Source organism: Lutjanus erythropterus, chromosome 14 (assembly GCF_056507025.1).
Source record: "Lutjanus erythropterus isolate fLutEry1 chromosome 14, fLutEry1.hap2, whole genome shotgun sequence".
NCBI classification, from domain to species: Eukaryota; Metazoa; Chordata; class Actinopteri; order Lutjaniformes; family Lutjanidae; genus Lutjanus; species Lutjanus erythropterus.
This window is the reverse complement of record NC_139330.1, coordinates 32,056,962-32,083,007: the sequence shown is the minus strand read 5'-3', so window position 1 is coordinate 32,083,007 and position 26,046 is coordinate 32,056,962. Positions and strand designations below refer to the sequence as shown.

Here is a 26,046-nt window from a genome sequence, read left to right as displayed (position 1 = left end):
TTTGCCTCCAACATATTCGCACTTTCGGTCTGTTGATTTGTGACACCGTTGGTGTGTAAAGGCTTTAAGTTTTAAGGAAACCACTTCAAGCCTTAAAAGACTAATGTGAAACAGGAGAACTTGGATGAAATGCGTCTTGGTACAGACGAGGTGGATGGAGACTGAGATCAACAGGCCAACCTGTGCTTTGGTAACAAAGAAGATGAATCTGAAGGCAAAGCTCTTGATATAGCAGTTGATCGATGTTCTGAGCCACACACAGGCACAAACTTTCAGTAATTAGTGAAAAATCCCATAAAGTATTGGAGGCCAAAAGATGTCTTTTGCTAAGGTTAAAACAACGCTAAGTGAAAGACACTTAGTTTACATATCGTAATTGTTTCAAAAGTCACTGTATGTGATTGTATAAATACAACCCTCTTAAACTCATTTAAATACTGTTAACATGATTATACTGTATCTTATACAAATCAACGCCCAATGAGATGACATCACAGCTAAAAGCAGCAAATATGAGTTTGTTTCTGGTGTCATTCTCAGAGTTGGTTGTTTTTCAGCACCACCAACTGCTTGTCTCAATTAACCAACTCTTAATAATTGCATAACTACTTTACTCGAAATTTGCACTAAATTTTGATGGTAACATCGAGACAGATGGCCCTGAAAGGGAACAGAAGTAATTTTAAGAGAAGATACTCTGTGCTACTCCTTAAGCCAGGGACCATTCAACCAACTTTTGTGCCCGTGAACATTTCCCTCCTAAAATTGAGATCCAAAAAACTGAGACCGTAATTTGTTATGTCTAACAGATGTATTGCCCTGTCCTGCTCTACTGACACTGAAGAGAAGACTGATTTTGTGGAGTCACATAATGCTTGACCGGCTTTTATATTAAAATAAGATTTTGCCTTTTACTTTTAGTGCTGAACCGTAAAATGCACTGTCACAGTCACCCTTTTCATCTGCTCCTTCTCATATTTGCATTTACTTTTGAGACACCCAGCAGATACCAGGAGGGAACCGTACTGCGCTCTTCATGGGACATTGAGAGACACAGTAACCCAGTCGCCACCAGTCCCTGCAGGGCCAATAGAAATATCTGGTTTGAAGTGTTCTCAGTATTTTTTTAATCAGTTTTCTGTGGCAGCCATTGTAGCATAGTCACAGTGATTTTTCAGCATATACTGGTGCTCACCCTAGGACATTATTAAACATTGAAATTAGCTTTAACACTTCTTGTGAAACATGCAGTTCAACATGGTGAAACTCTGTCTTTCTCTTGATTTGGGAACAGTCAGTAAGAGTTATACGCCCTGTCCAGAAATGGTTGTTTCCCTCGTATCTCTGATTAAAACATTAATCAGACCTAAACCTGCAGCCTTCTGTGGCATTGATTAAACCATCTAGTTAGGTTACAGATGGACTGGAGGAACATGGACGCTGATGTTGCATTACATCTACAGGGGAAACAGGGGCAATGATGTTGGATGAGGAATGTGTTGTTTAGTAGTTTCACATCAGCAAATTCTGCTGTGTGTGTTTGAGTCGGGTGTGTTACTTTTCTAACTGTGTACTTGTTTGACTGTGTGTGTCTGCTTCACCCTATTTCTTCTTATTCTTTATTCCCTCAGCTATATCATTCTTTATTCTATCTAAGGTTTCATTTTTCAGCAGATTTGTGCACTTAGACTGGACATCACAAATTTGCATTACTTGATGTTCCCATGAAACGGCTAGCTGAGTGCTTGTTGCTTAATTGTTTTCTGTAAAACAGGCAGCAAAGGCGGGACTTGCCACGGACATTGATTGGCGTAGCCTATAGCGATGTGCATTATGCCCCGTCACCGTGCAGCTAAAGTGGTCCATGGATGTTAGCCAGGATTAAGAGCAGTCCTATTAGCTGACTCTTCCTGGGCTAAGAGCTTCCAGTGAACACAGCCAGCAACGGACCAATGGAGGGCCAGTTTGATTACAGGGAATAGGCCACACCAACAAGGGGTTTGAATCCTAACCCTGTGAGTGACGGCTAACCAGGCTAATGGCAGTTAGCTAACTTACTTATGCAACATGTAAAGCTATCTTTCCAACTATATAATATAGGACTGTATTCCTTGTCAGCCTCGGAGGTTGTGTTTGTCCTGTGACCTGCCATGTTCACTGCACGGCTGCTGAACCCAGTTCTGTTGCCAGATAATGGGACTTCCTAAAACCTTGGTATTTCGCACAGATGGGTGTAGTTTTGCTGGACATAGCAGTGCATGCTTCGGCAACCTCATGGGCGAGATCTGGGATGTCTCAGCCTGTCTTCTTAGAGCATGAAAACAGTTGAACTGAGTCACAAAAATAGGCTATTTTTTATTCTGAAGCTTTGGAAATTAGCCCAACGCATCTGAACATTACACACATACAATATGAGATAAGTTTATTTAATGTTAGTAAGTCTTAGCGAAAAAATTGTTTTATTGCACACAAATTTAGTGTATGCCCCCGAGTGCAGGATGAGTCGTCAACAGTTTTTAATAGTTTTCCAGGAAAAGACAAACAATGAAATACCATTAAGAATACCTGATAATACCTACAAGACAAGTTTTCATTGTTGGTCCAGATACTGGTGTATGGGTGAGGTATAGCGCACCTATACACCTATGGATCAGCACTGTCACACACAGGTCAGGAACACAACCTCTGATTGGTCTCCAAAACAAGATTCTGCAGTTCAAGGCTGAATTACAAAGCTTCTGAAAGGGATACGATTGTATCAGATCCCATGTTGTAAAAGGTGCACTGCTAGCATTAGCATTAGCATTAGCTTAATGGTAGCCTGTCCTACTCTGGTTTCTTTGGGGCTAACCCCGTCACTTTTCCAGCAGTTGGGAAACAACACGAGACTTTTTTTTGGTCTTGAGAAGATTACACACTGTAACATGTAATGTGCTGTACATTTACTGCCAGATTGACAACTTGCTGCTAAGGTGAAGTTTCTCTGTAGCTATGAGCAGCACCGGCAGTCTGCTGCTCCATCTCCCTCACTTGCATGCCATACATACTTACGCAGTGCCCTGTTCCTTAAAGGTGCTATGCTATGCTTATGACGGTATGCTTATAAATAAAATCCATTAAAACATTATTTTTAAGGCAATCGCGGTAAACTGCTGTCCCATGTGAATATGTTCCTTTGTCACTACAGTTAGAAAAAAATCCATAGCCCTAATTTTGACTTCATGGGAATTTTAACACCACTTAAAACTATTCACATACATAAATTTATGACTAAAATAAGTACACTACATGGCCAAAGTATGTGGACATTTACTTTATAGCCATCTGTGAAAATGTCGGCCTCTTCTCCTCTTGGTTCAGGCTTTCTACAAGATTTTAGAAATAGGCTGCAGTGATGTGCTTCCACACAGCCACAAGAGCATCAGTGAAGTCCAACACTGATGTTGGGCGATGAGGTCTGGCTGGCAGTCTGTGTTTTTTTCATCCTAAAGTGTTGGATGGGTTTGAAGTCAGGGCCCTTTGCAGATGAGTCATATTCTTTCACACCAAAAAGTTTTTCTTTAGGGGCCTGGCTCTGTGAACGGGGCATTGTCATGTTGAAACAGGACAGGATGTTTCCTAGTGTCCAAATATAATAATTTTGTGTAGAAAGTGAAGACATGCTGTTCCAGGACGCTGTCCAAAATGATACATGCATTCTGAGGGGTTTTGTGTACATATTTACAGCAATTTCGTGCCAGAATATGGGATGTATGCAGCATTATTCCCCCACAACTAACAGCCAACACACAAACAAACATAGGTACACACTGACATATGTACACAGGCTTGCAGATGTGTTGACATTACTATAGTTCTGCCCTCACAGAGCTGATGCGGAGTTTAATTGCAGCCGTACTAGCACTGAGCCACTCGTCGTGTTGTGAAACCCGTCATTTGCGCTGGAGTGCATCCGAAATCAGCAAACAGCACATTACACAGATATTTCCAATCCGTCTAACAGGACTGGCAATTTGAGCTTGCAGGTGCTACTTTGGTTGAGCCGGCATTCTGTGAAGCATAATTCACCATGTGATTGGCTTCATTGTTGCAGCACTCTCATTTTTCTCCTAGCTGTTTATGCGTCTGTTCGTCCAGCTGAGATGTCTGGATGAATGGATGGATGCATGAATGGATGTTTGGATGTCTGGCCTCCTCCTCGAGGCTCGATAAACACAGGGACATTCAATATGGAGTGAAAAGGTGGGCAAATATTTGGGGAAAAATGCTAACTTTGTGTCCTGCTTTGATTCACTTTGAATTCCCAACACCCGGTTAAAATCTTTGAAACCAGAAAACTAATTATTATTGCTCTTTCTCCTTCAGACACATACGCACATATAGCTCTGTCTCCTCTCTCCCCCTCCCTTTGTCATCCTGTTGGTGGTGTCTAGTGTGGCACTGCTTGTTTACAGCACAGCAGAGTTAATTAGCCGTTTTATGGCTGATTTACAGCCCAACAGGCAGACAGAGAAGATGGCCGCTGCCTTGTCCTTGTTGCCCACTCAAGGACTTGTCAAAGGGGGCATTAAACACACAACACAATGCATGAGTACACAGACAAGTGGTCTGTTTGATCAAAATGAACATGTGCATTTGAATTTGTATGTATACATCCACATGCACAGTGAAGATAGTCCATAAGCACACACATACACACACTTGTATATTCACTAGACTCTAAAACTTAACACAGTGCTAAATATTACTCCCACTTTTTTTTATGTCCCAACGTAATTCCACTGTCTAGACTGATTTATCTGGTCGCAACACACACACACAGACACACAAATGTGACCCAGCTCACCTTGACCAGTTTGTCTAATCTCAGTAACACAGGAGAAGTGGCTTTAGGGAAGAAAGAGCTGAGAGAACACCTCATGACACAAACTCATGCATGGATGCACCCAAACGATGTATAAACACAGGTTCACTGACATATGCAGCCACCTATGTACCACAGTTATTATAAACAAAAGTGAAGCCCCACAAAAAATCTTTATGAACTTCTATTCAAAATGATGTACTGCTAATCTTAAAGTATATGAATTAACCATAATACTGTAAGACATGAACATTATTGTAAGTTTGTCACCCATCTATCTTTATTTCATTTGACTTTAATGCTTTCTACTAAAAAATGTCAAAGCAGTTAGCAAACTTCAGACTGAACTCCTCAGAATAATGAAAGCTTCCTCAGCTCTGCTTGAAAGTAGTCTATGTTTTTGGTTTGTTTTCTGTAAAAACCAAAGGTAGGAGGGGTGTGATTAATACTGTTGTCTGCTGTACAAGCACATATGGAGGAGACAGGGTTAGATGGTGTTTCCTTAACACTGGAGATTATTGCTTGACCCCATTGTTGTACCAACAGTCAACTTTATGGTTTCTTTGATCATGATCATCCATAAACCTAAACATAAAACTTAGACAAATCTAAAAGCATCAGTGAACATTTTGCAAAGTATGTCTTAAATTCCAGTGTGTAAGATTTATTGATGTATTTGTTGGCAGAATATGGTAGAAATGGAATATAAGTGTGTTTTCATTCGTGTTTAATCACCTGAAAATAAAAACAGTTGTGTTCTTCGTTACCTTCGAATGAGCCCTTTATATCTACAGATGGCATGGTTCCTCTTCCATGGAGGCCGCCATGCTGCACCGTCATTTTTCGACAGTGGCCCAGAATTGACAAATCAAACCCTGGCTTTAGAGAGGGCCTGTTGCATTTTGCACGATTTTTGTGGCCACTTTTCCTACGAGCTTGGAAGGTCAGAGTGAGATATGTTTGCTGCCAGACACCACAAAATCCCACATACTGGTCCTTTAAAGCAAGTCTCACCTATATACTGTATGTCAAAGTTATGCAAAAGTTCTGAAGTTAACTTCACGTAAGAAAAGCACCTATAGAGCTCTGCAAGAGAGCGTTTTCTGAGTGGGTTTTTGTTGTTTGCCTGAAATAAGGTTAGTGGATATTTTCATTTTTTCTTCTGCAACTTAAAATATAATTAAATTGTATATAATATATTACATAAATAAATGAAATACCCCACTTGTGAATGTTGAAGCTTTTATGTTCTCAAAAAGTGCGGTTGATAACAAGGGGCTAAATGAGATCACAGCGACCGTCGCAGAAAATTAAAAGTCATCACGTTGGACACTAGTCACTCATTGGTGGTGATGCTGAGTCACACGACCATGTGTAGTTTGTTTATAGCCAAACGTTAGTGTAAATCTACCGGCAATTGCACTTATGCTTTCACATTCATAAAAGTGGTGTTCATTAGGAGATTTTCTTGCTGAATAAGTGTAAGTTTTTGTTCACCAAAGAGCTTATTTTCTAAACCAATCTGGGGGCACCAGAGCGATACTTACTTCCAAGGTTGCCTACAAAAATAAGTCATCTTTATAACTTTATTTGTAGCCAGTATGGACAGGAAGAACACTTATAGACACCTAAACTCTTTCATTATGCATGTGGGTGGATGTAAATGAGCATGTGAGTGTTGTTTGAAGATTTATAAAAAATGTGAAGATTTATTTTAACTATGGTAGTGACAGATTAGAAAACAGTCATATGAATCATGTTTGAAACTGTTGTAGCGATTAGATGCTTTTGGGAGTCATCTTTTTTGTCGGTGGTTTAGGTATGAGGGCTTGCTGGACTACACAAAGTAAAGATCAGCATGGAAGTTATTATTTCACCCCTTTTTGTGACTTTTTCTTTGTTCACTTTACTCCCTTTAACCTTGTAGATAGGGTGAATAATATTAAAAGGGATATATTACCTCATCTAAAGCTCACAGTACATAGACACCCTCTCTGTCTCACTCTCACATATTCTCACCTGGCCTCTTACAAATCTATCCTGACATGAGCAGCAGGGCTAACAGCGATGCTAGCAAGCACACCCTGTCATCTGAACAGCGTTAGCCTAGCGCTGACAGCTAACAAGAGAAGACATCACATTAGGCGGCACGGCGGCGTGCTCGCAGAGCAGTTGCCGCCGCCGGAGTGCCTGACTGCGCCGATGTAGCTACAGGTGTAGTATTCATTCATGCTTAAAGAGTCTGACACTGGCAAGCGAGCAGCCGGCAGCGCGCTAGCACAACACCTGACAGCTGGTTAATGTCAGTGTGTGCAGTCTTTTCTCAGAGGACGCAGAGGTACAGGGGATGCCTCAGTTTAGGTAGAGGTAACAGGGTGTGGAAGCCACTGACATTTAGGAGTGATTTGTTTCTTTTATTCTTTCTTTCTTTTGGTAAACTGTCTGCTTTGTTTCTGTCTGTCCTTCCGTGTGTTGCTTTTGTGTTATACTCTATGTGCTTTTTCTTCTGTTGTGCTTCTTCCTTTTCTGAATCTTCTTTCATTTCATGCTTCCTTTTCTGTTTCTTTATTCCAGTTTTATGTCATTTATGGGTAAATGGGATAACTGATAGCAAAGTGACAGGAAACATAGGGAAGAAAAGTGGTATTCTAGCCAAATCTGAATACATTATCTGGGAAAGTACAAATATTTTGATGGAAACAGATATTTTCAGCACCTTCGCCATGTGTATGTGGTCATGCACTTTGCAGAGGGCACCAAGTGACAAAGGGCTCATGGACACAGGAAGTATTAATAAACAGCATCAATGATAAACTCACAGCACAAGGCCTGATGTTTCTGTGTAATTCTAAGGTGTGTCAGTGCAGTTTCTGAACTACACTGCAGGCTGGAGTCTCTAATGAGAAACAGACAGATTGCATCTATGAAACATACAGTATGGAAGCCCATTTGTGCCAATAAGATGGAAAAAATAAGATCTTGGAAGTCATTATAATAATCAACTTTGTCAAAATAATGAGTTTGATTCTAAAACAATGATTTAGTATTTTAAGATACTGAGTTGGGACCTCAAAATATGACATTATTGTAAAATAAGTATGTGCACTAAATAATAATACAGTTAATATTTTTTTCACCAATAAAGACAAGGCTGTAATATTACATTTTATGCAAGCAGCAGTTTTTTTCTTGGTTGAGACAATTGTACTAGTGAAAAAATAATTCATATACATATTTCAAATAAAGGCACACCTCAAAGTAATCACATTACTGCTGTAGTGTCTGATAATGTTACTCAAAAGTTTTTTTTTGTTTGTTTTTCTGGTATGTGGTTCAATTTTTTTTTAGCTGACATCAGAAAATAAATGTATATTTCTATTTTTGCAGAGGAACTACACTAGAACTATTCTAGATTTTGATTATTTTAACTCACTTAAAAGTAATTTTACACTCCAATTTAGTGAAATATTTTCATTTTCTAACCGGAAAGTATGTCAACACAGACAAATAAGGTAATTACGTTGCTTTATTTTATAGGTTTGTATGTTATCATGTTATTTTTTGCAGGGCAGGGGGGCAACATTATTCCCTTCAACTCAAAGATATTTTTTACATACTTGTATATATACTTGTATATATCTGTATAAATCAAATGTTTTGATTTATCAGTCATTTTTTTCTGACTTTTCAATATACCCCACTTGAAGGTGAGGTTGTGGTGTTCTTCAGACAGTGGATAAAACTTAGTTTAGCTAAAATCGAAAAGATATTTAGTAGAGGTATATATACTGATATTGAATCACTTTCATGCTTTGGAGGCACAGTAATTGTATTTCCAGTTAATATTACGTTAGAAAATAAAACATCCAACGCAACTACCGGTATAAAGCCACCCACTTCTGGTCTTCTATCCAGATAATGATATTTTGTTGGTTTAACAGATATAGATACAAATAATGACATCTCCGTACGTCTCTAATTTTCATCACAGTACATTAGAATTGCATCTTCAACTCTTTGACCCCTACTATTCCCCAGCTTCATTATCTTTCTCATTGCTTCCTTACTCAATGTTGCTGTGCTTGTTTTTGCAATGACTGGATTTTCCCACACTGATACATTTAAGTTCATTTCATGTTATTCATTAAACCATCTGAGGTTGTAAACAAACTAAAGTTTTCTCTCCTGTAAGGGGTCACAGTCTGCAGCCCAGATCCTCCATCTGCCTTCTCAGCATCAGATTCACCTATCAGAGATGTGTGTGTGTGTGTGTGTGTGTGTGTGTGTGTGTGTGTGTGTGTGTGTGTGTGTGTGTGTGTGTGTGTGTGTGTGTGTGTGTGTGCGTGCCGCATCAAGCAGATTTTCTGCCGAAACAACAAGCAACATACTGATGATTAGAGCTTGGCGCATAATCGACCAGAAATGAGTTTGTTTTGCGTGAAACAGGTGGCCACCCCCGAGCTAAATGTAGAAACAAAACCCCATTAACATGTCTGAAGTGAAGTGGAAAAAGCTGGGAAACGGGGCTCTTGATGGAGAGAGAAGGGAGCAGTGAGCATGTTTTCACCATTTTGTGTGCGTGTGTCCTCAGAACAGTTCAGGTATAGATACACAGACAATTCTGGTGTGTGTGTGTGTGTGTGTGTGTGTGTGGGTGTCTTTCTGTTCCCAACATATTTTTCAGTTTTTCATGTGCTGTGTATCTGTGTTCACTGTCAGGGTGTTTGGACCTCATGCTGATAAAGGCCTCGGCGCCTGCCTTTGTTCATCTGACATTTCCTCATTAATGAAGTTTGCCCGCCCTCTTCCTCCTCCCCTCTGACTCCCTCCGTCCCCCCCACCAGCACCTGCCATTCCCCACTCCTCTCCGTCTTCCTCCTGCGCATCCAACCATTTTGCTTTGATCTCTCCCCACTTCTCCCCATCCCTCATCGTCCTTTCATCCTTATCTTTTTTCTTCTTCTACTGTCCTGCTCTCTGTCTCTGTTTCTGCCTCTTTCCTGCTCTCGTGTCCTCGTGTTTTTCAATGTTGGTTTTTGTCCACATTGCTTTGCAACCCTCTTTTTTCCTGTTGTCCTTTTAACCCTCCTTTCCTCTTCAAGCACACATGGTTATCAATTAGAAAAGCAGGGATGTGTACCGTTTGGTTGCTGGGTAAAATCTACAGCGCAGATTGGTTTAAGGCAGAAATTTAGCAACCACTGAGGCATTTAGCCTCCAGTTGGTCCGGGAGGTGCTCAGAGGCAAACTATGGTCACTGAGGTCCAACACTGAATAAATAAAAATGTGTTTTTGAGTTGAAACTCAGAAATTTCCTTCAAAATAACTAATAAGTTAAAAATCCTTTCTTTTTTTCTGTCTCACTCTACAGCAGCTGATGAGAGAGCGACAGCAGATGGCCAGTCGTCCCTTTGCTTCGGTTGCTGTGGCTCTGGAGGTGGGCGGCGACCAAGAGGAGCTGCTACAGGTCAGCAAAAAAACACAAACACGGATGCAAAAAGAAATAAACACAACCAAAGACGACACACATAGACACACGAGGGAGCTAACGGTGTTGTGTTGATGAAAACACACAACGCAGTCATCGGGGGCAGCGTGTTCATTTGCATATCCATGTGAGGATGCAAAGACTGTCGGCCCGCTGGTCTTCTGCCATGACGGGTGTCACAGCCCTGCTGTGGGTGCGCGATCGTGTGGGAGTGTGTGGATACACAACAGGATGCTGACACTGTAAACACACTGGTAATGCAAGAAGTTTTATTTGCTGGAAGTGTGAAAGTGTGAAATTTAAAGCAGTTTATCACAGTTGAAATTCCTTGCTGTTTTGAGGTTGTTTTTTTTTGACCAATTAGTTCTCTCAGATTTAAGTTACTGCTACTTAAATGATGAGACTCAAGTTCCCCTACTGTTAAAGAGACCATTAACCCAAAATATTTGGATTTGGATTTTTCATAACCTACATGCTTAGGTTTGAATGTCTTTCTTCATCATCTGTGATCAGATTTTCAAACAGTCTGCAAAAGTAAATGTGTGTGTTCCTATAGTTGATTTATAAAATTAGCGCACAGTGCTGCAGCTGCTGTCCAGCATCACCTGCCTTGCACCCTCCATGCTCCGTCGTGCCATGAATTAAAGGTTTATTTCAGCCAAACCAGAGTTGGGGGGTTGCTGGAGCAGTGGAAAGATTAGCCAAGACATTTTTGGAGAGTTTTGTTTTTGTTTCTGTTGCGTTTCAATGAAGCTGACGACAATGATGTTAAAATGACAGCTTTTCAAAGGGAGTCTGCTTAGTTTGGTGAGTCTTCAAAGAAAGTTCTCTCACTGTAGTGACCCTTTCCATTATGTTGTCAAACTCTTAATAATCCTAAACAGGAATACAGTGTTAATTTACACTCCCGAGTGCCTTACCTCTCTTCAGCTCCCTTAAACCAGCAACCATGTGCAAAACTAGCTAAGTGTAGCTTAGAAATAGAGTGCACTAAAGTCAACAAACAACTAGCACCCACCACAACACATGCTTAACTTTACTTAGCTCATCTATCATCATGTCAGTCAATCATCTTAAGTCTTGTGTATGTCACATCACTGTGATGCCCAGGATGAGCGTAGTTCACTGTCAGCCATCAGTGTCACCAATAACAAGGACTGTCTGAAAATTGCACATACCACCTTTGACAGGAGAGGTGTAAATGAAGAAATGAAGATGATATAATGGGGCACAATAGGTGAATCAACCTGTATCTGCGGACTATCAGTGTGAAGGGGCATAATTTGGTTGCCATACATTTAGAGAGGGTACAAAAGGTCAGACAAAAGACAGAAAACAGAATTGTGTCATCATTTTTGGCTTTCCCTCGAAAAGCAAAGTGCACTGAGATCCACTGATAAAAGTCTGTTGTGACTGGACGTGAATGGACTAGTGATTCATCGAAATGGCAGAGCTTCACAAAGACGGTCTGACATAATCTAGTTTGCTTGGATTGCACAGAGCCATCCCACAGCGCAGTGCACGGCCAAGTCAACACCGACCCTTGTCAATTCAGAGAGAATGGCAACGGCTTCGCCATTGTTTCCTGATCAGACACTAACAAACACAGAGGGCTGGAGTGGGTAAAGACCAGCCACTACAACAGAGTGTTGTGGAATTAAATAGTGTTCAGCACGTGCACAAACAAACGGAGTCCTCGAGCTGAACTGAGAGAACTGAATCATCAGTGTCACTGACCACATCACAGGCTTTTTTGCAGTGAAGCTCCCCTGGTGACTGGAAGCACCATTCTCAGCTCAGCCACAAACAATCATGATGCAATTACTGTGTTGCAGATAGGTGGTTGCAGAGCCTTTAACCTCTCATATACACACCACAGTTTATCCTGAGCTCAGTTAAACAGTTTGAAGCAGCAACAGACCAAACTTACTTCAAACCTCTAACTCAAGCCAGTGGTGGAGAATTATGAATGAGTGGTTCAGTTTACAAAGTGACTCATAATTTTCTGTTGTTTTTGTAAAGATAACACAATCTTTTTGAAACATAAACTTGTTCAAAGGCAAATATTGTGCATAAAACAGGCTGCTCTCAGTCCCAAGTGCTAAAATACAGCTGCTTGGTCAGTGCACCAATTCCTACCCTCGAACTAAGACGCTGTAGTTACCCCTTTTGCATCATTTCTGGAGGCGCCTCTGTAGCGTTATGTTTAATGTGCTGTCAAAGTCAGGTGTTGTAGTATAAAGAATGAGAAAGTGTGCTTCAGTCACAGGAGAATGGGCTTCATCTCCTAACCAGTCATCAATGTTGACTAATTTTTAACCTTCAGTGTACGCAAGTTACGTAACATACTGGTTTTACTGGTTTTAACAGACGACATTACATCACCTGTGCATTTTAGAATTGATTGTAAGATTTTACTGATCACTTTTAAAGCCTGCCTGGGTCTGGCCCCTAGCTACATAGCTGAAATGTTAACCCCTTATGAGCCAGTACGCAGCCTTAGATCCTTGGGTGGGGCCCTTCTAGCCGAGGCTTAAATCTAAAGGTGACCACGCTTTCTCCATCAGGGCCCCTTGACTTTGGAACGACCTGCCTGAGGAGATAAGGCTTGCAGAATCAGTTACATCTTTCAAACCACTTCTTAAAACCCATTTTTATAGACTTGTGTTTATTTGATGTAATCTCTTTTAATATTTTCAGTTTTATCCTTTTATTTGTACTTATTCATTTTGACATTACATGATGTTGTCTTATTCCATTCCTTTATTATTTATATTGACTTGACAACATCATGTTATGTCTCTATTTTAATTTATTCTTAGTGTCATCTTTTCTAGTTTTACTGTTCTTATCTCTTTTACTATGTTGTATTGTTTCTCTTTGCTTGTGTCTTGTTTTACTTCAACTTTATCTTAATTTTGTCTTCCTCCTGTTTGGCCTTCTGTTGTTATTTTGCCTCCTGGTTATCCTGTTTTTGTGCTCTTGTGCTTTGTCTGTCAAAGCACTTTGTAAACTCAGTTTTTAAAGGTGCTATACAAATGAAGTTATTATTATTATAAAGTTATTATGCATAAGTTACATTAAACAACTTGCATAACTTAACTTACTAATATTACCATAATGTAACTTACCTATGTTACGTACATAAGTGTACATGAACTTTCATAGCTAACATACTTATTAAAACCCAAACCATGATCTTTTCCTAACCCTAAACGAGTAGTTTTGTAGCCTAATTGTGAGATTTTATTTTGAAAGTCTACAACAACAGGCCTATTCAATTGGTAGCATGTGGGTTGAATCTGGCCCTTTGATCATTGCGATTTTATTTAAATAGCCTTCTAACAGTCTAGTTTTATAGGTGTTTATGGTTGATCGGCCCATTTACTGGTTCTATCTGTCATTAAACACAGAAACACTTATTTTATTAAAAGGTTTTAACTCAGGCTGTTTCAACAGCAGGAATTTGGGAGAGTCAAACTGAGTGAAAAAGATATGTGAAATGCAACACTGTATTGAATGAGCCAACAAGCTACTTCTAATCCAGGTTGACAAATGTGCTTTGTTTTTTCCTGTTCTTTTGTGCATAATGTTTCTTTAAAAAAGGTGAAAAAGGTGCATTGTTTTACACATTTAAGTTCCGAACTTTACGGGTCAGACATGTAAACATCCAGCCCCTTACGACACTTAACATGTTTCAAATCTGGGTCTTTTAAAAAAGTAATTGAATAGGCATGGTCTACACAATGTTCCATATTTACCGCTGAACCCTGCACATGCAAAACTGAAGCCAGAGGATATAACTACAGCATCAAGGATTGAAGTGTAGGGCCACTGACTAAGCTGCCACATTTGACAAGTTAAGAGTAAGAACGTGTTGGTTGGTAACTACAAGCTGGCCCTTCATAGCTATCGACCAAGCTAACTGTGAGCAAATAAGCAGCTGTAGTGAGGAAATGGTTTTCAGTTGCTCAATGAGAAATCCTTTACAGGGATTCTTACAACATATATGTGCTCCAACCACAAATTGATGTTTTACACGCTCACATGCGTCACAGTCAACAAGTATCTTTTCCTGATGTTGGAGGCACCCTCAGGAAACCTCTGCCGCGCAAGTGTAGACAAACACAGCTCACCTCGACAACATCCACATTACACCTCCGGGAAGTTCTGACGTCAACGGAGGTGGAAGGCTGAGGGGAGAGAGTGCAGCTGGTTTCAATAGCCCTCTTTTCACTTAGCTGTCCTGTGTGAGAACAGGACTGTCTGTAATTCTCCAACATGCTGGCACCTCACCTTCACCCACCGGCCCTGTAGGGCCCTCATGCGGCAGCGTGGCTGGTGGAGTGTGGGCCCTCAGAGAGGCAGCTGACCCCACTGCTCATATCACCCTCTTGTGCGAAGAGATTATAGGACGCATTCTGCAACATTACAGCAATATTTTCAGTGAAAGGGTAACCGTCAAATCAGATGTGCCCTTCTCTTGAGGGGGCGTGGCAGGCAGTTGTTCAAACAGTGGTGTCACCTCTGCTGTGTGATGCCTGTTCTCAATGACATACGCATGCAGGGTTTAGATAAACAGAGGTGGGTGGAGTGAAGTGATGCTTTGTGAATAGCAAGTAGCTGAGTGTCCAGTGCCAGGTTGGGACATGAGGATGTGGAGAGTTTGTTGGTGTGGTTAAGGCGGCTTATCAGTTAGTTTAGCCTGGTCACTGTCGGCCTTATGGATGGAGGAGGATGGGAGCTGAAAAAGACGGTCCGACATACTCAATAGTGGACAGAGCTTCAGGATCTGAAAAGTGAAGCACAGAAGTGTCTGCATTCTTTCTAATAGCCAGCAGGAGCGACCCCACTGGTTGCAAAAAGAAGTCTGACTGTATGTAACCTTATGGCAAAATGATGCATCTTCTCATTTGATTTATATCTCAGTTAACAGTTTCCTCATTAGTTTATGGTCTCAACTGCTAGTTTTAAGTCTTCTTCAATACAGCATGATGTCCATTTTGTAAATTATAATCCCATTTGGAGTTAAATAGATGATAAAGCAATATGCCCTTTAGGGTTGGCTACCCTGTGATTGACATCCAGTGAAATGCATCCAGCACAATAGCTCATGAAACTCAGAACAAGCTGTCAAAAAAGACAGTTTTGATAAAATATTAATCAAGATTCTGTTCTGCTGCTGCCATTTTGTGTCTGTTTTCCAAAGAAGGTTCATGAAAGTCATGTCAAATATGGATCAAAATTCTATTACTGGATTGTCTATTTCTCGCCTCAAATGTTATCAAAAATATTTGACTGTGCTGTATTGTTGTAATATGAGGAACTTTGTGAATAGGTGGCCACCATTTTTTCTTGTTGAATGGATGAGCCAAAACCGAAGAACTTACACTGACAAGCTAACTGGTCTTTCCATTTCTTCCATGCTCTTCACTAAAACCAAGCGCTGCCTGAGTTGCAGTACGTCTTCCACCAGCTTTCACTCTCATCAATACTGCGCATGCTCTGGTTGCAAAAAAAAACACAACATAATGGCAACCCCCATAATGCCAGAGTGGAAGCTTTCAAAACAGTACACACAGTGACATCACAGTGGACTTATAGCAAACCAGCCCACAGCACCTTATCAGCGTTAGGTTAGGGTTTGTCCCCTTGAAGATGTGCTCATTATTTCTTTAGGCTGAGTGTGAGAAAAAAATCCTTTACCCAAAGCAGGCAGCACTGAGTTGAAATGGTTCATCCTGATTAGGTAACTATGCAGCTTTAATTTCAAAGACACTGGTGGTCGATATGGATAAATGAGGAGTAGACTGTCAGTAGACTGACGGCTACTGTATGTGGAATCTGAACTTCAAAATATGGAGGTAACATGTTGCAATACTATGACTGATCACACATTTTCTGTACATCCTAGTAAAGCTCCAATATGTCATCTTTACTTTTTGAAAAACAATGTTTGGGTAACATACTGTAACATGACAGATTACTGTAATCTCATTACACAAGGTCCATGAAACAGCTAAATGGAACATTTGTCTCATTTGTTCGACCTTGCCTTGATGTAACACATTTCAGCATATTAATAATCCTGATAGGAGCGATGCATTATGGGAAGTGAACTATTACCCCCAAGCCATCTCTGTCACCTCCCCTAAAGCCACAGCGGAGCCCAGTGACAGATGTTGCAGGAGATTTGCTGCGAACAAGAGGTCAAACAGTCAGAACGAGAGCCAAGAGAACAATCACCCTCATTCATCAAACTACATGCAAATAAATAGCTTTGTTAGATAATAAGTACCATGAAAAAAACACTCCTGTCTCCTGTCCATGTTTGAAATTTTAGTAAATCCAGCACCACAATTTGAAGAAAACCCTTTCACAATTTTGTATTTCAGATGTAGTTCAGAGAACTTCACAGTGTAATATACTGTGATAATTCTAACTTATTTTGTAATGCTAAGATTTTTCCAAGCCTAAACTTGTCCAAAGTCAAATATTGTGCTTCAAACAGCCTGTTCTCACTCTGAATATGACAGCTTGGTCAGCACCTCTGTGCTTCCAATGACGTTAGGTATTACTCTTGTGTCATTTCTGGAGGCACCTCTCTAGCGTCATGTTTTGATGTGCTGTCGATGTCAGGTGACGTAGTATAACAGCGAGACAGTCTGCTCTTGGATCGGTCAACAAACTCAGAACTTTGACCCAAAAGACTGACGTTTGTGTCATGTGCAAAATCAATTGTCATTGTTGACTTTATTGTAACTTCTTTAGCATACTTAAGTTAACATACCGAAGTTATGTTAAGTTATTCAGCATAATTTGCATACATGCACACAGTGGAATTGTCTTTGGACAAGACAATTCAGCCAATTACAAGATATAAACTTTTTGTATATGTGGTACACGCTAGAAGTGAAATGCAGTATGCCTTAATATGTAAGCTTAGTGAACACTCCTGAACAAGAGTCTTGATTTTCAGGTTAATACCTCATTGTATTCATGAGTTAATGCAAATTTTTAGAAAATTCGCTATTATGTTACAAATTGGTTGGCTCATCAGATCGAAACAGCTTGACATATCAAAATTCCTTTGATAGGTTTAGATCAGCAAAGATCGGTTGGTCAATTGGTCTAAGACGAGTTTGCAAAAATAGGATTTTGATAAAATTGGGAAATAAAAGGGCTAAAATTTACATTTTTAAAACAGAAGACTAATTGAGAAAAGATGCAGATTAATTGAATGATTAAAATGATTAAAATAATTTTAGGCCTAGGCCAAAGCGTGTTCAAGATTGCATAAACTTGTGTGTTGTAGCACAACCTCAATTTTGATGATGCCTGAATAGTGGGTGGCATTTGCAACCCAGCTGCCAATTTTCAGGAATTTCTGTCTTATGGTTTTTGCTGCATGTACGCTTTTGGTGAAAAGTAAGTAAAATAAAGAAGAGACTAATCAGAACAAAAACAGCAGGGGCCCATAGCAGGAGACGCTGCTTGGACCTTTAACTAGACATCCAATACTCCAATACAGAAATACATGTGATTCAAATAACTGATGTATATCAGTCTTTTACTCAGCTGACACTTTTTCCTTCCTCTTTTAAGTGGAACCGGATCTTACATTGATTTTAATTTTCATGGTATGAGATCAGATTTAATTTGGGATCTTAGGTATCAAAATGTTTTGATGCTGCTGAAAGATATGTGAAACAACTAACAATACCTCAATCTTTTTAATCGCTGTATCCATGTAACCAATTACTGCTTCTCTTCAGTGTACATTCCCTCTGAAACCTTCAATAGTCTTTTAATTTAGTGATATTATCAGTTCTGAGATATTCTGGAAAAAGACAGTGTGCTGTTTTAAAATTCCACCTCCACAAATCTCCACTCACTGTTTGATGCTTCTTCTCCTCACACAGTTTGGGCTGAAGGTTATAGAGACAATGGGATGGGGGGGGGGCTATCTGCGCACGATGTTAATTAGTTTTAGTTCTGTTCCGACCAGGTTGGACTCGGCTCAGTTCAGTTCGGTTCATGTGCCCGTGGAAACCTCAGGAGTACCTCCCCTTATCTCTGCCTCGGCCTGGTTTCCATTTCATTCTTGAAGGTGAGAGACAATAGAGCAGAACGCTATCTTCACACCGAGGTTAATTACACAACATCTGGTTCATAGTCAAGCATGCAGCTTAGCATAATTTTGTAATGAATGAGGGAAAGGGAACATTTCCATGCTGCCCCGCTATTTTATGTTGTCCCGCTTATGCAGAGCAACAGAGTATGGTTAAACAAATAGAGTCATCATCACCCCATTTCATGCCATGTTTAGACAGCGAGCAAGGAACACAACACCTGTTGTTTCCAAACTCACGCAGTGATTTGGTCTGCATGGGAAGGTGTGTGAATTAGACGATGAGGATATAATTGCATGGAAAGGAGTGTGGCGTGATTTGATGGAGGATTAGTTCTTCAAAAATACCTGAATTGTGCATTTTAAATATTCTTTTTTTTATTAATATTCATATTTTTATTTTACTGGTATACACATGATTTTAATCCTTTTTTCTCCAGTTACACACATTACAAAAATTAAATGTGAAATGGTGCAAACTCTTTCCACATTAACATCTAAAGAAAAAATGTATACAAAGACATCCAAAAAATCAGCGAAGAGAAAAAAAAAAATGAAAACAAATAGCGCACCTGGCAACACAGCGGCAAAGCGGAGGCATCAGCAGTGACTGGAGGGAGAATTCAACACCAACAACACCAAAGATATGTAGCAGATGATTAAGAACATCAGTGCATATAAAAGCAGGAGCACCTCCATCATGTGTGATGCCATGTTGCCAGATGAGCTAAACACATTTTAGGCTTGCTTTGATGTCCTTTACAAAGAGTCAGCTGTAAAGGCTACTCTGCCTCCATGGGACCAGCTACTGTCAGTATCCACAGCGGATGTGAAAAGAATCTTGCTGACAGATAATGAGTAAAGCTTTCAGTCTGAACTATGGACTAAAAACATTTGCCAGTCAGCTCAGTTGATGTTATTACAGATACTTTCAACTTATCACTGTCACAGGAGAACATTCTACTATCATCCCTGTGCCTAAAAAGTCTGCAGTATCTAGTCTAAATGACTTCAGTCCTGTGGCACTCACCCTCGTTCTGATGAAGTGCTTTCAGAAACTGGTTCTCCAGGACATAAAGAACAACATCCCAGCCAGCCTGGTCTCCCTTAAGGTTGTCACAACTCTGGGAAACAGCCCGTAACCTTAAGGGAGACCTTAAAATACAACTTACGACACACGTAGCGCTACGAAGGCTCTGGGAAACGGGGCCCAGATCCATAGATGATACCATCTCTGCTGTCCTTACTAGATAGTAAAAATTTCCATGCCTAGTAAAGGATGTGTATGGCCCAGGACAGGAAGTCTCTGCAGCGTGTGATTAAAACCATCCAGAGCATCATTGGTATCCATCTACAGAGCATCAGTCATATCAGGGAGGTGAGAGCTGAAAGAATGCTAAACCCACCACAGCCTGCTCACCCTGCCGCCATCTGACAAGAGATACAGAAGTATCCAATACCATCCAAACAGACTACAGAGCAGCTTCTTTCACTGCACCACAAGATATATGTTACCTTAAACATAACCCCATTCTTTACCCATGAGAATGTTTTCAATATTATGGCATATTTAGAAAGTTACATTTAGATAAACCCTTGCTTGGGCTTTCAAGCTATATGTTAATTTTGTCCCTTGTTGTATAATGTGCCATTTTAACCCAAGCTCCATTGTTAGTGCTTGTCATTTTTCTTTCAGTCCAGGGTTATGAGCAGCTTTGCTTGTAATCTACACATATCTCGTCAGCTATGAGAGACTTTGCCTTGTAAAGCTGGAGCAGATCCTGGTAGAGTGCCCTGCAGGGGGGCACCTGAGCTTCCACTGATGAAGTCTTGAGTGTTTCGGTGCCAGTGGGCAATGCAGAGAGTGTGTGTGTGTGTGTGTGTGGGGGGGGGGGGGGTTAGTTTATGACTAGGAAGAGACACAGGGTCTGAACATGTGTAGTGACTGAGGGAAGCCCAGACCAGTCTGAAGTATAATTGTTAGACTTCAGTAACCTTTCACCTTCCCATCAAGATCAAAATTAATACATTTGTGGAGTCATGTTCAACATGCAATTTTATCGCACCCACAAACACAATTAATAAACTGGCCTTGATATTTATGAGGTTTTTAAATATCAGCAGTAGCAGCATATGACAAGAGAGATTTTGCTCTTGAAAATATTGTCAAAAAAAGGCAATTAGGAGGCTCCTGCAACAAAAGCACTTGGGTTAAGGTTACTGAAAGACTGTAATTTCAGTTAAGTTTTTATAAAAAACAATAACGTCCTTAGTCTGACTGGATAGGGTATTGAAACTATTTTGGCTGGAAACAAATTGTCATTGAACATTTTATTAATATGTTCAGTGATGACATTCTTGTGACTTGACGGATAGGTAACTTAACATTTCCTCATTAAGTTAATAGAAATTGTAATTCAGTTGGCAATACAAGGTCTTCAAAACTAAGTTACTAGTGCAAATTAGTTGTGTATAAGTATAGGCAGGGCTCCTTTCTCCTATGCTACTAGGCAAAAAATGCAAGCCTAGGTCTCCTGAGCAACCACCTCCATATACAACTTGAACACTTCCTTCACACAAAATATGCCTAAGAACATAATTCAGACAGCAGCTGCATTTCCCATCACAACGTAATTGTGAAAACACATTAGGGTTATATAAACATAATTTGTGGGTTGAAATGTAAGCATTCATGCACACAGACACACACACAGTACTGTGCTGGTCACCCAGTATCTGATTCATGATTCATGTCCTCTCTAACCACATTTTGTTGCCATAAGGGTAAATACTGTATCTTCTTGCACAGTAGAAGACGGCACCAACCCCTGAGCTCCCCTCTTGAGTTTCTTTTCAGAAGCTGCAGTCCACAGCATCTGTGTTCAAACCACAACATCTTTTACTCTCCGTCTCTTTAAGGACAAACAATTTTAGGATCCATCACAATATGTATGAATTCATGTGGACGTGCGGTGTGCTTGGATTCCCCAGGACACAAACTGTAAAAATCTTAAAATGCTCTCCAGGTGGTTTTCCTTCAAAGCCATCTTTCCTGTCCTCTGTAGACTTGCAATTACAGGTAGTGTTGGAACAAGAGCCTTCTATCATTTCTATTTGAAGAAAGTTTTCACACGGTGAGCTGTCTGGGCTTGGTTAATCTTTTATAATGGGTAGATTAAGTGTCACAGCTGGAGAGAATGGGTTTTTTTTGCTTGTCATCTAAAGACCTGCAATTACGCTCTTCAAATATAAGTAAAAAGACATTTGGCAGACTTCTGTCAGTGTTGTGAGGACAAAGCGAGGTGCCTGGGTTTGTTTAATAAGACAAACTACGTGTGTCACAGCTGGAAGGAAATGTGTTGGCCTGTTCAGTTTCATCCAAACTCTTTTAAATGATCTGCTCTGTTTCCAAGGGATGAAAACTCAAAGTCTAACCTTCAGAAAAACAGAAACCATATGCTGTGTTTACAATATTACACTTTAGGGAACTTTTTTGCAGTAGCTTCATGCTGTTATGATGCCTTCATGCTATTTCAAAGTCAGTTCACCCAGACTGTTTTGGTTTTATTGGTCCAATAACTTTTGCCTCCAATTTAACACATAAAATGTAATTTTTTTTTGTTCATGGTGCTCAGTTTTCTGTGCTTACAGCAATGAAAAACTGTGTTGTAAACATTAAAAGTATAGTTCCTAAAACAGCATGTCTCCTATTGTGGGTGATCGATAGACCCAATATTGGCTTTGAACAATGGAGCTCTCAACATTTTCTAACTTTTTTCTGAATTTGAGCATGAATCATCTAAAACCAAAATGATATGATTGATTCTAAAGATCAAGATACATGAATCGTATGAAGTGAGGTGACCTATGGTTTCCATTTGTACCAACCGTGTTGCACCAGCTTGTCAGGGAGTGAGCTAAATACCACTCCAAAGTCATGCTACAATTTGTTGAGGGAAAAACTGGCATGGCCAATTCCAAAGGGGTCCCCCATTCCTAAGTGCTCAAATACCACTGTTTTGTAACCTCCTCAGCAATGCGTACAGACGTAAGGTTGAGACACTGGGTTTTCGACATAATATAAAGAGCAAGTATGTGTTAAGACATGGTGGGGTGGATGGATGGGTCAAACAACAGGACCTTCACCCAGGAAAATGGGTTTGGTGTCTCATGTGAAACCAAAATCTTATTAAAAGTTTTAAGGTATGCGTGTCATGTGACTTTCGTCTTACAACTCACATCAGTGATGTCACGTAATGCGTATGTAGCATACTTGGTGCAACCCCAAACATGGTCTTATCCTAAACCTAGCCAAGTAGTTTCAGTGCCTACTATCCAAAATTTGACCATTTCACAATGTTAGTTACATGTTAAAATAGTCTTTCTGGCAATGTCTCATACAACTGATGAAGGGTAACTTGTGCATCACTATGAGATGCCAAGGGGCGTGACAAAACAGCTTTGGTAATCGACATGCTTGGATGAGATATTTGTTAAATATTCCTGCATTCTGGGGCCCAGTATTGGAATTGGTGGCCTGGTAACCCAGTTTGTAGAACATTAGCCCTGTGGACTGAGGCTGTGAGTCCTCTGTGGTGGCTTAATTAAAACTTTGCAGATCTCAGCTGGTTGCATCTGGCAATAGTCGTGACATTGCAGTAGGTGCTTCACCATTGCCTGGCAGATGTTCTGCAGTCTACGGAGTGACCTCTTCTAGTTTCTCTTGATACTTTTTACCAGATTTCATTGCTTTTATTAATGAAACCAAATGGCAATAGTAATACAGAAATTATACAGAAGTTGCAAACGTTTAAATCTCATCCCTAAATCTTGAAATTTATGCAAACTGTAATCAACTGCACTTCCATGGCTAAAGTCACTCTTACAAAAACAGTGACAACAACACACTACTCTAACACTACCTTAAATATAAACACTATCTGTATCTTTTTAGGCAGTTGATTCGTAAGTTGCATATGATAGTGCACCGCCTGCTGAGTCTTTCTAACTACAATGCTTCATATGTTAAATAGCGCTAAAAGCCCCTACATCACAGAGTACATGGCCCTCTTTTGCAGCTAAAGGCCACCTCTTTCACTCCCCAACTTGATCAGAGCTTTACAGCGTGTCATGGCTGCATTACAGAACACAGGCAAAGTCATCAGCATAAATCGATGTTTCCACTGCCTCCATAAAGTACCGCCGTTACGTCGTAAAGCTGATGAGCCCGCAGCAACTAGCATCTGCACGCCTCCGCCTGCGAAAAGCAGTTCCCACCTTGCCGCTGATTAACGACAGCCTCCTGTTTTCATAATGCTATTTAAAGCAAAGAATGAATCAATTTCATATCTTATGTTTTAATGTGGCGTATTTATTCTTCAATTGTGGGGATTTAATATGCCTCATGAAGGAGGGTTGGTGGGTGGAGAGGGATGGATGGATAGAGGGAGGGGGAATGAGGGGGAAGGGAGCAGATAAAGAATATTTATGACACCTGGGAGTAATGTATGTTTGGTTGAAAAATACACAGCTAAATACTGATTTAGCCGCCGCACATGCACACACACACACACACCACTGCAGGGCTTATCAGATAATACTAGGGCTTCTATCAGGCAGAGAAGAAAAACGAGAAAGCACAAACGCACATGAAAACACACAGACACGCGCTCATTTGCATTCATCATGGACAATTGCATGTACACTCCTTTGGTTTACTTTAGCTTTGCAGTCACCTGTGGCTCTGTCTGTGTATCTCGCGACTGAAAGGCATGGCCACAGACTCCCTCACACAAACACACAGTGATGTTATTAACTCAATAACTCACACCCCTGTCAACATTAACGAGGCTAAAACAAACCCATTCCTCTTCATGTTCTGTTTGCGCTTTAACAAAAAGCCTTTTTTTTTTCGTCTCCTTTTTATCATCGGGCGGATTAGAAAAGGTGTCCGGGCCACACATTATTTCAGCAGCTGGACGCGAAGCACCTGCTGCAGCCTCAGCTGAACAAAAGTACTGGCGTTCTTGCACCATATCTCTTTTTGTGTGTCTCATTATCCTACTCTGTTTGTTTTTCTCTCTCTGCTGCCTCTCTGAGGTATACTTTACATAGGTTTTTTTTTTCTTCTTAGAAAAAATAGAGTGCATGAACAGAAAATCATACTCTTGACATAAGAGCCATTAACACTATGGAAGATAACTATACAAGACAATAACCATTAATCTAAAGTTTTAAAAATTGTTCTATGTCTGTGTATCAGAAGGAATCTGACAGTTCAATTCATGTCCCGATATATTGCGATGCAGTAAGCAAGGTGATATATTGGCATTTTTTTTAATCAAATTTTTAGGAAATTGTCAGAGTTTAAAGAACATGCCACCATATGCATAAAATTTAAGTTAGGTTCACTTTTTATGCAATCAAAAAACTGCTATTTAGAGGTCAGGGGTTTGAACAAAATGCAAAATGAACCACTGCCATGAATCTTTGCATGTATCATGATATGACAATAGTGTTTTTGAGAATTGTCACAGTATTACAAAACATAACATGTCACCTAAGGGTTTCAATATTTTATTACATCCCTACTTCTACCACAAGTGGAATTTCACAACACAACAATACCAATTATGACAGTAGAACAATATTGTTGGGATCACTCTCAGAACAATTTGTTGAACGATAGAAATGGTGACAGTCAATCAAAATTCATCTAAGTTTAGTGAGTATACAGCTTATTAAATGCCTGTGTTAGTTGAGCTGTTTATCAGCAAGAATCTAGTTATACAACATTTATTATGATACAGTGGTTACAATTCCCATAGCATAAAGAACACAGTATAATCTGCATAAAACTAAAGTTTAAAAAGTTATCTTTTAATACAGTCAGAGAAGATAGATTACAACACTGCTTTTGAGAGGTCGGGAGTTAAAACGCAACACAAAATGAACCACTGCCAGGAGTCTTTGCATGTATCATGATATCATCATACAGTGTTTTGAGAATCGATACTTTTATCATTAAACATAATATCCGGATACTCAAGTTTATTGATATTATCAACTCACAACTACGACAACGACATAAACAATAGAAACACTGACAGCCAATCAAAATTCTTCTAAAGTCACAGGTGGAACAGCTTATTAAGCGCATATATTAGGGTGCAGATTACACATTTAAAAACAGCATCATTTTACCTGAGACATACTGCCAAATGGTCTTTGCCGCTGGTGGGGTTTCTGATCTTTGTTTGGTTCTTATTGATGTCCTCTTTGACAATCGCCACAATGGCATCAAGTTGCTGTTGACTCATACCTACAAGAAAATTTGTCTTCAAAAGATGACAAATTGTATACGAAAGGATTGGATTTTCTGAACTCCTGTCATCGTTGAAGAATTTTGTGAGCCCCCATCCTTTGTGTTCTCTTTTTTGTTTCTCTGTGCAACGGACAGAAGTAACGGCTGGAGCATAGGGAACATGGTTGGCACCGCTGTTTACAAAACATTATTGTTCACCAGTGTGAATGCTCACATCATTATTGTTATATTTACTGTTA

The 26,046-nt window shown here is 40.0% G+C and overlaps 1 protein-coding gene across 2 annotated transcripts in view; it reads left to right on the top strand.

Annotated features, from left to right (window-relative positions):
• The window catches only part of atrnl1a (attractin-like 1a), a 406,244-nt gene that overhangs the window by 318,344 nt on the left and 61,854 nt on the right, over positions 1 to 26,046 (top strand). For both annotated transcript variants that reach the window (XM_084735770.1, XM_084735769.1), the window contains one exon: positions 10,236 to 10,331. In XM_084735770.1, the coding sequence (XP_084591896.1) occupies positions 10,236 to 10,331 (96 nt within the window). The remainder of the gene's footprint in view (positions 1 to 10,235; positions 10,332 to 26,046) is intronic.